At 37.4% G+C, this 16,532-nt stretch overlaps 2 protein-coding genes across 7 annotated transcripts in view; both read left to right on the top strand.

The window, feature by feature from the left end:
• nlrc3l (NLR family, CARD domain containing 3-like) overlaps positions 1–16,532 on the top strand; it is a 480,833-nt gene that overhangs the window by 421,140 nt on the left and 43,161 nt on the right. The gene's annotated exons all lie outside the window — the stretch shown is intronic.
• numa1 (nuclear mitotic apparatus protein 1) overlaps positions 1–16,532 on the top strand; it is a 30,265-nt gene that overhangs the window by 13,199 nt on the left and 534 nt on the right. For 2 of the 6 annotated variants that reach the window (XM_073923216.1, XM_073923217.1), the window contains exons 14-23: positions 455–4,894; positions 5,471–5,680; positions 6,323–6,486; positions 6,923–7,208; positions 7,706–7,913; positions 8,750–8,886; positions 10,562–10,903; positions 12,163–12,249; positions 14,429–14,659; positions 15,384–15,432. In XM_073923216.1, coding sequence (XP_073779317.1) covers positions 455–4,894; positions 5,471–5,680; positions 6,323–6,486; positions 6,923–7,208; positions 7,706–7,913; positions 8,750–8,886; positions 10,562–10,903; positions 12,163–12,249; positions 14,429–14,659; positions 15,384–15,395 — 6,117 coding nt within the window. In that variant the 3' untranslated portion in view covers positions 15,396–15,432. 6 annotated transcript variants of the gene reach the window in all.

Raw genomic sequence — 16,532 nt, 5'->3', positions numbered from 1 at the left:
CTCATCCTTATCAGAGGCTAATTTAAAAGCTTAAAAACATTTTACATTTGTTTATTGATAAAATTAACACTGAAACTATCAAGTCTTAATTTCACACTATGTGTTAAAGGGATAATTCACCCCAAAATGTAAATGTACTCGCTGTTTACTCTCCCTAAAGTGGTTCCAAACCTTTGGGTTTTTTTCTGTTCAACACAAAAGAAGTTATTTTTAAGGAGGCTGAAATTCTATAACCATTGAAATTCATATTATGAAAATCAAATACTATGCAAGCCAGTAATTACAGGTTTCCAGATTTCTTCCATATAACTTCTGTCTCCAAACTCAGCCTTGATTTGGAGCAAGTATAGGGTGAGAAAATTAGTGAATTTTTGGGTGAACTATCCATGTAAGAAATGTAATTACAGTTCATATTGAGCTGAACTGACCAGTTTTTATCTCTTGATTTTCTCAGTGGGAAAAGCTCAAACAAGAGTTGGCTGATCTCACTCTTCAACTCGCTCAGCTTCAGGAATCCATTTCCCACCTCGAGAAGAAAAAGGCAGAAGTTGAGGCCTTGTTGGCTGAGGAGAGATGCTCTTTTGAAAAAGAAACCGCAAGACTCCAGTTGGTGGTTTTTGATCTGGAGAAATCCATCAACAGCATCCGTCTGGAGAGAGAAACACTTCAGGAGGCCTTAAAGACGCAGAAAGAGATGCTCTCTGCGCAGATATCAGCACTGGAGAGGGACGTTTCCCGTCTGCAACAGGTTGAAGTGCAGCTGACAGCAGAGATCAAAATATCTGCAGATCTCCGCCAACAGAGAGAGGAGCTGGAAGGAAAGGTAGCATCTTTAGATAGGATGGTTCATTCTCTGCATGCTGAGATCCAGGGGCTGGAAGTGGAGAGAGCTTCTCAACAGGATGCAATTAATTCCCTCATTAGCGATTTACAAATCGCTAGGGCTACTGTTCAGGAATATGAGAAGAAGCTGGAAGAGCATCAAAAAGTGGTAGCAGAAAACAATTCCCTGAAAAATGAAGCATGCACAATGCAGCAGGAGCTGAATAATCATCTAAAGGCAATCGGAGACCTTCAGGCGGAAGTAAATGAACTCAGATTTGAGAAAACTGAGGAAGAGAACAAGGTTAGTGAGGCTTTGGTTAAAATCGAAAGCCTCCAGACTGAGATTCTGCATCTGTGTGAAAAGATTTCTCTTAAAGATGAAGAAATCAGAAACCTGACGAAAGAGTATGAGTCTGTAGACAACGAGCTGAAGCTTGTGAAGGAGCAAAATGTTGAAATAAATGCAATGATCAAATCTAATCGCAAGGAGCATGAGGAAACTGTTGAAAAACTTCAGCAGGAGCTTCATTGCGCTGCTTCTGCCGCATCAGAAAAACAAGAGCAAATGCTGGTTTTATCAGCAGAGGTAACATCTCTGAAAGAGCAAATCTGCAGATATAGTGAAAATGAGGCACAGAAACAACAGGAATTGTCTATTTTAGAAGCACAACACAATGTGCTGAAGGAAAACCTGACTTCTCTACAGAACCAGTTGGCTGAGGCGACAACTTCAGCTTCACAGAAGGAATCAGAGTTTATTTTGCTTCAACAGGAGCTTTCCCATCAAGAAACACTAAGAGAACAAACTCAGGAGCTTGAGAAGATTAAACGTGAGGAGCTTGAGGGGATCGTGAGTGAACTTCAGGCCAAAATTATTGAGGTTTCCTCTATTGCCTCAGAAAGGGAAGCTTGTGTGAGCTCCCTTCAATATGAGATGAAAGATCAGCTATCGAAAGCCAAACAGTGTGAAGCTGATCTACGCAATGAGATGAAGGAAAAGGTTGGAAATTTGCAGGAACTTCTAGACGCTGCTAACCATGGAATTGCTGAAAAAGAGCATCACTTAGAGTCGTTGAATCAAAGTCTGAAGCAGATGGAGCTTCTGTACTGTCAAAAGGAGGAAGAAATCATTGCAAGTCAACAAGCAAAGCAGCAACTGGAGAATAATATTGCTGAGCAGAAACAACAACTAGATGAGATTCAGCAAAATCGAGAAATACTAAGGAATGAAAGAGACCATCTGTCTACTCGAGTATCATCTCTCCAAGAGGAAATTCATCGTTCCCAACAGGATTTTTCTGATTTACAGACTGACCACAATGTTTTGAAGGAAAAACTGGTTAATCTTCAGGATCAAGTAGAGCAGGCGATGATTACTGCTTCCCAGAAGGAATCTGAACTCCTCTTGCTTCAACAGGAGCTTTCCCATCAAGAGACCCTGAGAGAAAAAGCTTTGGAGCTTGAGGCCATCAAGCGAGAAGAGTTTGAGAAAAAAGTGAAGGAACTGCAGGACAGAATTCTAGAGGTGTCAACTCTTGCCTCTCAAAGGGAAGCCCAGGTAATTTCTCTTGAAAATGAGATGAGGGATCAACAGTTGAGTGCCAACCAATCTAAAGATAATCTCTGCAGGGAGTGGCAGGAGAAGCTTGGCATCTTGAAAGGAGAATTAGATGTAGTCAGTCGAGATGCTGCAGACAAAGACCATCAACTGGAATCTTTGGATCAAAAGCTTAAAGAGATGGAAATGGTTGTCCTTCAAAAAGAGAAAGATGTAATGGAGACACATCAGGCAAAGGAGGACCTGGAGAAGAGAATTGCTGAGCTTGAGGAGTGCAAGCAGAAATTAGAAATTATGAGGAATGAAAGAGATCATCTTTCAACTGAAGTAGCATCTCTAAAAGAGGAGATTCATAGCTACCAGGATACTCAAATGCAGAAACAACAAACAATTTCTGTTTTGGAAGTTGAAAACAATGCTTTAAAGGAAAACATGGCTGCCCTTGAGAAACAATTAGCAGAGGAGATAACTACAGCTTCACAGAAAAATTCAGAGCTTCAAAACAAGCTTCATCAACAAGAGAGCCTTCACGAAAAGGCTCAAGAGCTTGAGATTGCCAGGCATGAGGAATTTGAGAGAAGAGTGAGAGAACTTCAAGCTAAAGTCCAAGAGGTGTCCACTCTTGCTTCTGAGAAGGAGGCTGTTGCTTATTCTCTTCAGGAAGAATTGACGGGTCATTTGAAGGCTAAAGTGTCCGAAGATGATCTCCGTAGAGTCCTGGAGGAAAAAGTGGAAACCTTACAGAGAGAAATAGAAACTGCTAGTTGTGATGCCACAAGCAAAGACGGTCTTTTGCAGACTTTGGATCAGAAGCTGAGGCAGATGGAGATGCTTTGCCAACAAAAGGAGGATGCAGTTTTTGAGATCCAGAACTCAAAAGAAGACTTGCAGAAAGAGATGAATGAACTTGTTTCTAAGAATCAAGAACTGGAGGGCTGCCTGCAACATTTGGAAATGGTAAAAAAGGAAAAAGACCTCCTGTCAAATGAAGTAACTTCTCTGAAAGAGCAAATAAATGATCAGAGTTTGAGGGCCAAACAGTCTGAAGCTGATCTTTGCAAAGTCTTTGAGGAAAAGATTGAAACCCTTCAAGGACAACTGGAATCTAGTAGTCGTGACGTCTCGGAAAAAGAGAAACATCTACAAACTTTGCATCAAAAGGTTTCACAGATGGATCTGTTGTGCCAGCAAAAGGAAAATGCAGTTCTTGAGATGCAGAACGCAAAGGAAGACTTGCAGAAGAAGATTGATGAGCTTGTTTCTGAGAAACAACAACTGGAGGGCTGCCTGCAGAATTTGGAAATGGTAAAAAGCGAAAGAGACCTCTTGTCAACTGAAGTAACTTCTATAAAAGATCAACTAAATGATCAGGATTTGAAAGCCAAACAGTCCGAAGATGATCTCCGCAAAGTGTTGGAAGAAAAGATTAAAAACCTCCAGGGACAACTTGAAACTGCTAGTCGTGATGTCTCCGAAAAAGACCAGCTTCTGCAGACTTTGGATCAAAAGGTTACACAGATGGATCAGTTGTATAAGAAAAAGGAGAAATATGCTCTTGATTTGCTTCAGGTAAAGGAGAATTTGGAGAAGAGGATTGGTGAGATTATTGTTGAGAAACAGCAATTGGAAGGATGCCAGCAGAATTTGGAAACAGTGAGCAAGGCCAAAGACAACCTTTTAAATGAACTAACCTCTCTTAAAGTTGAAATCCAAAGTTACCAGGAAAAAGAAGTGCAGATGAAACATGAGCTTTCTGTTTTAGAGAATGAACACAACATTTTACAGGAGAACCTGGATACTCTTCAGAAGCAAGTGGTGGAGTTGACCGTTTCAGCTTCTCAGAAAGAGTCTGAGCTTCAAAATGAGGTTTGCAAACAAGAGAAACTTCAAGAAAAGGCTCAGAAACTTGAGAAGGATGCAGGTGATCTTCAGGCTAAAATTCTAGAGATTTCCACTCTTGCTTCTGAGAGAGAGGCACAAATAAGTTCTCTTAAAGATGAAATAAACAGTCAGCATTTGAAAGCTAAACAGTCTGAAGATGATCTCCTCAGAGTGTTTGAGGAGAAAATTGAAAACCTTCAAGGACAGCTTGAAATTGCTCGTCTTGATGTCTCGGACAAAGACCAGCTTCTGCAAACTTTAAATCAGAAACTGAAACAAATGGAAGAACTATGCAAGCAAAAGGAGACATGTGTCCTTGAGATGCATCAGACAAAGGAGGATCTGGAGAAGAAAATTGTTGAGCTTCAAGCTGACAAAAGTCAACAGAATCAGCAGAATTTGGAGATGTTGAGGCAAGAAAAGGACCATCTGAAATCTCTAAACCAGACTATCCGAAGAGAGTGTGAAGCGTCCCGGAAGATTCGAGCTGAGCTGGAGTTGAACGTTGAGGAACAAACTGCTTCCATCCTTGCACTTAAAAAGGCTTCCCAACAGTGGGAGGAGCAGAATCAGGAGCTCCTGGAGCAGCTGAAGGCAAAGACAGAAGCTGTAGAGCACTACAAAGCACAGGTATGGGTTGCATGCTTTTTCTAAAATTCCCATTACATAACCATAATGTTTAGTTGTTTTTCCACTATTGGGTCGAACAGTTGGTCAGGTACGGTTTCAGTGTTTAGTTGTTTTTCCATGTGAGCCTGGTAGAACTGTCTTTTTAAGAACCATTCAGACCCAATCGTAGAAAAGTGTTGTTCGTTTTTCCAAGTCTTAGGCCCAATCCCAATTTTACCCCTTACTCCTACCCCTCGTTTTGCGCATTCACGTGAAGGGGTAGGGGTGTCCCAATTCTCTTTAGCTTGAAGGCGTAGGGCTAAGGGGGAGGGGTGATTCAGCAATTGTTTTTTTTAAAGATAAATGCCAAAAAATAACACAACTGAAATAACTACAGCAGTTGAGATCGTCTGATCTCATTTGAAGGAAGAGATCGCGATGGCATATGACGACGTGTGCTGTAGTGATGTCCCATTTCTTAGGGGTAAATTTTGAAGCCCTTCCCATTCACACTCTGTTTTAAGGGCCAAGGGAATGGGGTAGGGGTACAAAAATAGAATTGGGATTGGGCCTTAATGTATCATGGTTATGTCTCAGGTGGAGAAGGCCATGAATCACTACAATGGTAAAAAGCAGCTGCTGCTGGAGGCTCAAGAGCTGAACAAAACTCTTGAGCAGTCATTGGAGGTCAGCAAGAGAGAAGCTAAAGCTCTGGAAACTGAACTAACCCTGGCTCGCATGGAGCTCAACCAAGCCAATGATAAAGAGAAGAGCCTTGCTGCTAAAGTGAAGACTTTGGAGGCCCAAGTAAGTTTATGACGTTGTTGGATTTTTAAGCATCCTAATATTGTGTTGGAGTCTCATACAACAGGTTTAAACACATCTAAAGTCAGAAAACAGTACTTATTTCCAGAATTTGCATCTAATATAATTATTTTGTAGTGATTTCAATAAGGTTTGTTTGAAAAAGGTTTGGCTCTTGCCTGTAAACCTCTCCCTTCCACAAACAACACTGCTCTGATTGGTCAGCTGGCGAAGTCTGTTTTGATTGGTCTTTCCAAATCTGTTTTATGTGGGAAAGAAATGCCCATTTCAGAGTGTTTGTATGTTGTGGGTAGGCAGAGATTTTGCAAAAATGTTTCCTGTTTAGTGTTGATGTAGATCAAAAACAGGCAAAATACTTGGAAATATAAGCTTCTTTAGGCCCAACTCTTTTTTTTTTATTTAGGCACAATATCTTTATGGACCTGGTATATATCTATATTAATATCTTTATCTTTATAAGGGTAGCTACATAAAAACTGCAAATATTTTTTTTAAACATCCATAAGACCTGCTGTAGTGTTTCATGAGTGTGAAGAGATACAAAAAAAAAAGTTTTGGTTTTATTTAGTTTACTTCTGTCTTGAGTTTTTTTTTATATCATATTTCATTGTGTGCTTGTTCCAGGTTGATTTTGCTGACAGGCAACTGCGAGAGAAGAGAAGGATTGCAGACGATGGTGAGGATTTGAGACAAAAAGAAAATCTGTACTTCAGAGTCCCAGAGAAGCAGCAAGACACCAGTGCAGACAGCCTGGAGTTTGAGCTAAACGATTCTCTCAACACTACCTGGTAAATACACCAACACACCTGACCTGATATACAAATGGAATGGGATGAACAAACAACAAATTGTATGTTGTAACATACATCATACTTAACTTGTACATACCCGTTCACAACTTTTTTCAAACTATTTTTAAACTAAATAAACTACTTCCAACAGGCTTTCTTAAGCCACCATTGTCTTCAAACTTTAATGTATTTTATTGTTGTTGTCTCTTTACTTTTTTAATCCTATGTATTATAGAAAAGTGTTATTTATAAACTGTTTGAACCTTTTTTTAAACCATGAAATGGGCATTAATGACAGACTCTCTCTTTGTGGATGTACATTCATTGCTCAGCTGCGTCCCCTCTTTTTGTATAAAAATATGCTCAAACAACTAAAGGAATGCTTAGTTCACAATCCTCAAAATTTGTTTATTATATTTTTATTTTTTTGCAGTCGTTCTGCAGTACCAGGTGAGTCCAGCACTCCACTGGTCCGTAGTTCTGAGCGTTTGGCTGCTAAACGCCGCGCATTGGGGGCTGAATCTCTCGAGACACTATATTTCACACCTATGGGTAAACAAGGCTACAAACGCAAAGTGGATCACAATGATGGTTTTGAACGCAAACTGGAGTCCAGCATCACTTCTATTGGTGATCTCGTGGTTGATTCTGCAAAGAAATTGACTGCTTCAGCTCGCCGGCGACGCACTACACAAGTTATCAACATCACCTTGGCTAAGGTAGGAGATGCATTGCTTTTTTGTTTTATTTATTTTGTATATTAAAATGTTTTATTAATTATATAATTTTTCATAAAAAACTATATATATATATATATATATATATATATATATATATATATATATATATATATATATATATATATATATATATGCATACATACATACATATACATACATACTTATATATATATATATATATATATATATATATATATATATATATATATATATATATATATATACACAAAACCAGAATTTAACAATACTAGTTACCTAATATGACACCTGCCATTTTCTATTCTCCAGTTGTTGATTTTGGTTTTTGGTAAATGTTATGCTTAATATCGCTGTCAGATGGCATATTAGGTTACTAGTATTGCCTCCTATATATATATATATATATATATATATATATATATATATATATATATATATATATATATATATATATACATGATTGCTTTTTCAATTGTGTTATGATTACTCTTTTCTAGAAGGCACAAGGAAGCTCTGAAAGCGAGGAGTCGTTTTCTAGCCTGCACTCAGCCCGTTCTCATCCAAATTTGGCAGTCCACCAATCACGGCCGATCTCCATTGACTTCTCAGAGGATGGTCCTGCCACAACGTTATCAAAAGCAGACACACTTCAAAATCTGCCTGGATATCGCAGAAGTACAGTGCACAGCGTTGGCCCACCAAGAGGTGCAGTGTTAAATTTTAATGTAATCACACAGTGTAAACTTTAGTTTCTTACCTCAGAAAAAGAGTATAATAAGTTATGGATAAAGAACATCCAGGAGGTTGTTATCGCAGAATAAAACCTGACAGGTTTATCGGCAGCTCGATGCCAAGTGGACTGAAGAGTTTATTCTGCAAATACAACTGTCCTTGATGTACTTTATCCCACATAATTTATGGCTGCTTGCCACGAAACATAAAAATTACACACAAAACATCGTTCTGGGCAATTGGTTTATTAATCCTTTAATTAAATGGAACACTTAAATGAAATTAGCTGATGGAGTATACATTAATCTCCGCATAATAAAGTATAGAGTAACCTAATACAGCGTCCAGCTGTCAAAAAATGACAGTAATTTTCAATGAGTATGAAGATATGAATGTATTGATGTGTCTGCATTATTTAGAGGAGGTTATCCTAGAATAACATACCTTGTATTGTTGCAATTGACCAATCAAACGTGTCTCAAACGAGTATTTCAGACAACCATTTAATTTGTAAGGGATAATGTACATCTAGACATGTTTTTTTTTTTTTTTTATCAGTAACTGTTGTGTAAGACTGATGGGCTTTATTCTGCAATAACCACCGGCTAGATGTACATTATCCTGATTATTACGTAGCTTATTTCCTGAAACAATACGATTAGACACAAAACATTGGTCTCACCATGTGTTATTAGTTATACAGGTTTGGAGAATAACATACTTTGAAATGTTGTGATTGATCACAATTGACCAATCAGATTCAAGTATCCCAGATTGATGTGTAATAATGTTGTATTTTTGTTGTGCAGCCACCAGTACTTTTTGTATTGGAGCAGAGAATGAACCGGAGCATGCTGCCGATGACTGGATGCGCATCGCTGAACTGCAGTCCCGAAACAAAGCCTGTCTGCCTCATCTGAAGAGCAGCTATCCTCTGGAGTCCAGGGTAAGCTTGTTTGGTGGTTTAGTTTGTTAGATTGTTGCTGGTTTTCCCTGTTGAGAAGAGGTAAAATTAGTCATTTTTACTGTTGATCATCAGTTGCATTGCAAAATAAGATTACTTTCTGGCTTTGGAGTATAGTGTGTGTGCCAGAGAGACCTTTGCAGACTCACCTTGATATGTCTGAGAAGATCCAAATAAGCCATTCAGCTCTCAGAACATAGTAAGTGTATTTATACCAATGACTTTAAAAAATATGGACGACGCGACAGCCCTTTTTCCCATTGAACGTCTTGAGGGCAAAACGCCTGCTTGATGGGCACAAACTGTCGCAAAAGACTGCTGAAATTGGAGCCAGACATGCGCAGAAGGACTGTCTGATGGAGCCAGAGGAGGAGCCGCGAAAATGAGCAGAGTCGAGCTTCCAACCAAACGCTTTATGTAAAATCAACTACGCCCCCCGAACTTCTCAGCATGCGTTTGCTGTCATATCAACACAAATGGATGTAATAACGTTAACAAATATGAGGGTTTTATATATTCAATCGCGCCAGCTCCAGGCCGCAGCGCATAACTTACTCGCGGCGTCGCGGGCTGATTCCGGCTCGCATGCGGCAGCGCCGGCTCGCTCGGCCGCCGCATCTGGCTCGATTGACTCGGGCTGGAATTGGGTAGTGAGTCCAGGCATCCGGAGTAGGTCCATCAGAGGTAACATTAGTCAGTCTGAGCTCTAAGAGATAAGTCTCCGGCAGGCGAGAATCTAGCCGGAACTGTGTTTTGCTATCTGGGTGGCTAGGCGTGTATCAGCAAACTAATAAAGCCCGAAAAAAAGCCCTGAACTTAGCGAATAAACAGTGTTCCACCAGGATCATGTATGTCAGAAACTATAGTTTACTGCTGAACTCATTTTGTCATGGTAAAATAACACAGAAATCGAATAATAACACTTCAGTCTACTTCAGTCTCCTGCCGAAGCTCAGACGCGCTGCTTTGAGAAACTGTCAATCACAGCTGTCAATCACGATGACACGCCCAGCATTAAATTACTGCTAAAAACAAACTGTTTACAAAAATGAAGATCTGCACCTATTTCAGCACAATAACCAGTGCCTTAATCGACCAGAACTATCTTTCGGGACATTTTATTGCAAGTGTAATATTTTTTTTATTTGGGCTCAAGTCTCCTTCATTAACACGGAGGAGGCGGGCTTTATGACTTGTACTGCAGCCAGCCCCCAGGGGGCGATCTAACGGCCGAAACCTTCACTCAAACGTAGGCTTGCGGCACACTTGATTTATACACACATACTATAATCAGCTGTATTACTCGACAGAACTCCATTTAAAAAACACAGGCCTATCTAAAGGGATAATGCTGCCAACTGATTATAAACAGTAAAAATGACAAATTTTACCTCTTCCCAACAGGGATAACCTCTAACAAACAAACAAGAGCACATGCTTATATGCTGTCACGGCTTTTGTAATCAAAAAATGTGATCATAATGTACGTCAATAGGGCAAAAACAGCCCCCAACATAACCAAAGGGTATTCAATTTGAACCATACACAAGGGTTAAGTCGGCAGAACATTGTTCTAGGGCTTTTGGAATTTTTTTAAAGAAACGCGTTGATGCTGAAACGATATATTGCGCAACACTGAATCATTCTGTCTCCATAGCCCAGTCTAGGACCATCATTCACTGTAACGGATGAGGACCTGCGCTTGGGCGACCCAAGTGAGACGATCCGACGTGCGTCCATGATGCCGGGTCAGATCCTGGAGTCGTTGAACTCTCGCCGTTTCTCCCTCGCTCCTGAAACGAGTTCGAGCCAGGCTCCTGCACGCTCTCAGCCCCAGCGAGCCACCATGCTGCCTTGTCAGATCCAATCCAGCACTGCTGCTCACCGGGCCTCACAGCTCACAAAAACAAGCTCACGTTCACACACTTCAGAGAATAAACGCAGCCCGCTGGCTCCCAAACGCCCGGCATCACAACTGCAAGGACCAGACACTCCTGAGGTAAAAGAGAGAGGAAATATGGAAATGTTGATCCTGCTTAAAGGGACAGTTCACTGAAAAATGATAATTGTCATAATTTATTTGTCATTCACACCAGTTTTTTTTCCTTTGTTCAATGCAAAAGTAGATATTTTGCCATTGACTTTTCATAATATTCTTTTATTGTATTATGGAAGTCAATGGCAATGGAGCCAAGAAAATAAAGCGTGCACGATTTACGCATTCATTCTTTGTTTTAAGAAAATTGTGAGCTCGATATATTCATTTGTCTTTGTTCTAGGTAATTTGAATGCACAGGAAAAGTTTCATGTATTTATTTTCCCTATATAATATCAAAATTCTCATGGTTTATAAAGTAATGATAATAGCTATAACTTACCAATCACTATAAGAGATAACTATAAATAACTATAAACTATAAAATAACTATAAAAGATAAATAACTATAAAATAACTATAAAAGATGCCTGTTCATAAAAAAGTGGATACGATATGTAGCCTGAAGATGATTAAAGCAGTAGCACCATTTAATTTCGTGCTCACAATTTAAGTAGAATGAGGACACAAATTATTATCGAGTGCAAAACAAGGAAACAAATAGTAAATCTTGCACATGAGCTAGTAAATTGAGGGAATTAATAAAATAATCCAGAACATGATTTACATAACAAGAGAACCAATTAGCAAATTGTGCACATGATTTAGTAAATCAAAGGAAGAGATTATTAAATTGTGCACAGGATTTAGTAAATCAAGGCAACAAATTAATTTTAAATAAATTGTATGCATAATTTACTTTAAAAAAAGATTTTAAAAAATGTAAATCGAGGGAATGAATTAATAAATTGTATTAGGGTTGTCAAAAGTATCGATTTTAGTACTGATTGGTACTGAAGACGATACTTTTGTTAACTATAAATCATATGCATGATTTACATACAACCAAGAAAAACAAAGTCAATTGAGGGAATTAATAAATCATACACATAATTTACCTAAAACAAGGGAACAAATTATAAAATTGTGTGCACGCTGTAGTAAATTTATGAAAAAATTTGCCGACTTTTAATGGTTGTCAAATTTGTGAAATAAATGAGAACATAATTTGTGTTCAAGAAAGAAACTCAAACGGGTTCGGAAAAGCTTTTAAGCCAATTAGCCAATTTTCATTTTTGGGTGAACTATTACTTTAATGGATTCTGAATGGCAAGGAACTCTAGATTCAGGATGATCATTTACAAATGCTGTTGTTTCCACAGGCAAAGAAGTTGGCAAGTTGTTTCCCACGGCCAATGACGCCCAAAGGCCGGTTTGGAAACAGCCAAAACAGACCTCCAGTCTCTCCGGTAGGACACTTTTTTTTAATCTTTTTTTTTTATTATTATTTAGCAACAGCAATAGACATTTTATTTATAGAGAATAAATTTAACAAAACCAGTTGCTCTGAAGTTACCTATGAGGAAACCTAGTCTTTATTTACAAGCAAAATTATTTAAAAGGGATCTCTATTTTATTATTTTAATCTTTTGGGGGGGGTTTGTACATTGTATGGTCACTGTAAATGTTTTATAAAGGTCATTTACAAATAATTTGCACAGTCTGTGGAGTGAACCTGATTTACATTTTACTGTTTGTAAGGATGCATTTAATAATGTAAATTTAAAATACCCATCTGGATTAGCTAAATTGACTATACTAGTTGGGATGTGCACAAAAAGAAAAACAAAATTTAGAAATTAATAAATGAAATGTTTTTATTTGATTTGATTTTAATGTATAATTGTCTTTATCCAATCAGCTTTATATTTAAACGTTCAATGTAATAAAATTAATAGTCTGAAAATTTAGACTAAAATAATCTATTGATAAATGTTACATTACAGACCACCTAATACAAAAATGGTAGCATTTAAATGATGAATTTCAATGATGTCATTATAGGCCTATAAAAATGTGAAATATAGGCCTATAAATGTATAATATAGGCCTACAAAATGCATTATATAGGCCCATAAAAATTTGCATTATTGATTTAATGTTTAACAAAAATAGCAATATTATGCATTATTTTTGTACTCTTACAAGTAGTGCTAATGTAAAAGTCTTTGCAATGGTTTATTTGCCTATAAGCTAAGTAAAAGAGTTTTATATGAAGTAACAATATTTTGTTGCACTTTATTTTATGTGTTTTGTACACACATGATCCATAATTACAACTAACCCTAAACCCCAGAATTCACATTCTAACCCTAACCATATATTAAGTACATTTGATTCATATTAGGGCTGCTCGATTTAGGGAAAATCATAATCACGATTATTTTGGTCATACTTGTAATCACGATTATTCAAAACAATTATCGGTTGAAGTCAAAATGATTAGCGCTCATGAGAAATTTTTTTAAATAAATATTTCCCAAATTATGTTTAACAGAGCAAGGAGTTTTAACAGTATTTCCTCTAATATCTTTTCTTCTAGAGAAAGGCTTATTTGTTTTATTTTTGGCTAAAATAAAAGCAGGTTTAAATATTTTGAAACCTATTTTATGGTCAATATTATTAGCCCCCTTAAGCTGTTTGTTTTTGATTGTCTGCAGAAGAAACTACTGTTATACAATGACTTGCCTAAATACCCCAATTAAGCCTTTGAATGTCACTTTGAATCTGAATACTTGTATTTTGAAAAATATCTAGTAAAATATAATGTGCTGTCATCACAGCAAAGATAAAATAAATCAGTTATTACAAATGAGTGATTTAAAATTTTTATGTTCAGAAAAAAATCTTCTTTCCATTAAACAGAAATTGAGGAGAAAAAGGGTTGCTATATTCAGGAGGGGTAATAATTCTGACTTCAACTGCATATATACAGTTGTTTTCCACCCTGCAAAGGAAAGAGAAATAAATACAATAGAATAGAAATATGAAAGAAACTGCTTTAAGCATTTTCACTGTAATAAAAACAATTTAGCTGCAAAAGTCCTTCAGTCAAGAGCAGTGAGGGATTTTCTCATGTTGTTGTTTGATTGATGATTAAAAACAGGCGGCAGCAGAAATATTGCGCGCTGTCACTTTAATGGTTTCTCTTTCACGTGTCTTGATTCTCAGCTCGTTTGTTTATTACACCAATGAGGGTTAATATGAATAATTATTAAACACCGCGTTTTGACACCTATTTGACCATTAAAGCGCTCATGCTAAGATGACTTGGATGTGTGCGTTCTGCTCGTCTCAGTGTGCGAATGAAACCGAATGCTGACCACATGCTTTTGACTTGTGTGTGTCGGACACACACATAAGCATGCCGTCTTTCGCACTTTTAAGAGCAACAAATATATCCTGGAAAGGGGGCGGTATATGATGGAATAATCGTTTATCTCGATTTATGGTTTTTCATAATCGTTAGAAGCCAAAATCGAAATCGGATTTTCGATTAATTACACAGCCCTAATTCATATTACTCCAAAGTTAGTTACACTGTATTAACCCAATATTTCTCTTCCCTCTCTTTTTTTTCCTCCGTAGGCTGAGCGAAGGCAGTCTGTGATGTTTACTGTGGTAAATACTCCAAAGAACAGTGCTCGTGGAGACAGCAGGCTTCAGCGCGGCCTCAACAAGCTGCGTAACAGCACCCGCAAATCTCCTGCCGTGGCCAGTCGGGCTTTGCGCTCGGCCGTGAGCGGGAAATCTCCCCTGGACGTCACTCTGAGGAAATCTCCCCGAAACAAGTCCCCGAAAACATCCAATGCCAAAAAGGTACAGTGAAGTAATTAAAGGTCCTGTGATTTGCTTTGAAATGTGCATTTTTATTTTATTTGGTGTGACGTAATCTCAATTAAAATATGGAGAGGGTGGGGCGTAGTAGCGCCTTCCCTTTAAAAAAAACAGCCAATAGCCTTTTGTTTTCATCACAGCTCTGCCAATGAGTGTGTTTGAGTGTGGGTTAATCATGCATGAAATGCAATAAACAAACTACAAGCATAGATAATACAAAATACCAAAGACAATAGTGTGATAACAGTAGTGTTTTTCAGGCAGCCAAATAGTACTCCAAGTACAGAATTTAAATAATTAATGTGAAACAACACTGCAAAAGTCTTAACTGTATAATTAGTTCGATTAAAGTATTCTTTATTAAATGATGCTAAATGTTCCTGAATACTTTGAACTCTGTCAGGCCTTAAAAACATGTGCAAATGCTAAACTTTCACTCTGGTATGGTCAAACTCTGCAATAACTACTCAATTCTCATGTGTTCTGAACTGTTTCACCTGGTCGACTTTAATCATAACTCAACATTGCAGATCCTGTGATGTGACTATGTGCACATCGTGATATCAATGCTGAAACAATATATTGTGCAGCCCTATTAGCCCTATTCTAATATATAATTAATGCCATGTTTATATATATTTAAATTCCATCATTTCTGCTTTGAAATTGTAAGCATATTAAAAGTGTTTGCTGTATGTGTGTTTAGGGAACACAGTGACCGTCTGCGCTGATCTGTGCATAAGTATGATTGTACAGTACGTGTCTGCTCTATTATGGGGAATATAAGCTTTATCACTGGTCTCTTTCCTTTATATGGGTTTATTACACTCACCTGCTAATTAGATAAATAATCTTTTTTTCCATGGTTGGTGGCTGGTTTGATTTATTTTATTTGCATTGTTTTAATTGATTTATTGTTGGATTTTAGCAAAAATTATTTGAATGATTGTTTTTAGATAATACAGGGAATGCGAACTTTGCACATGAAATTTACTCGGTTATTTATTTATAAATAATGTTGTATATAAATTAATGTTTTATATGTTAATGTTTTATATATATATAAATATATAAATATTACTTTAAAGCTAGTATTTAGATGATTCTCCTGCATAATGTCTAAAAAGATGACAAAACAGGTGTTTTTAGTCACAATTTAACATAAGGCTGAACGGCATGAAATGACATCAGTCTACAGAGATTTCCCAGTATTACTCTGTTGAAATCGGGAGATCACAGTAATTAACCCCGAAAGAAAGCCAAAGCAAAGTAAACGCTAGCAGATTACTACAGAATAAATACAGCACTACAACATACAAAAGTGAGAGAGATCGACTTAGAACGTCACTTACCTGTTCTGTGCTGATTTGTTCAGCTGTAGTTTGAAACATAGGCTGTCTTTCTCCTCTAAGGGCTTATTATGCAGTCTCTGTCGCCATTCTGTGCCGATGTGCTGAATCTCCGAAATTTAAATATTTAAAATAAGCACCTTCCTTGTAAATAAACTGCATATATGCAATCTAAAAAACTATATTCTTGCCTAAAAAAGCCTCAAAAGTACATTATGTTGTCCAACAGCTGCAATATTTGTCAAACTGTAGTCCTCTGCTTGCCATTCATGTTGGCGTAGTAATACGCAAGGATGGAAGAGGCTGTAAGAGCGCTGATATTACTTTAATATCTCATTCGGCCAATCAGATTCAAGAACTAGAACTGTTGTATAAATGTGTATATATATTCATTAATATATATTTTCACTTCACTAATGTTATTTTTAGTTATTAATATATAAAATATAAATAATTCATGTCACGTTTGTGTGTGTACACTGTATTTTGGTGATGGTGTTTCACTG

The sequence above is a fragment of the Danio rerio genome, chromosome 15 (assembly GCF_049306965.1).
Source record: "Danio rerio strain Tuebingen ecotype United States chromosome 15, GRCz12tu, whole genome shotgun sequence".
NCBI classification, from domain to species: Eukaryota; Metazoa; Chordata; class Actinopteri; order Cypriniformes; family Danionidae; genus Danio; species Danio rerio.
Note: the sequence above shows the minus strand (reverse complement) of the source record. Positions and strands in the feature narration are given on the sequence as shown.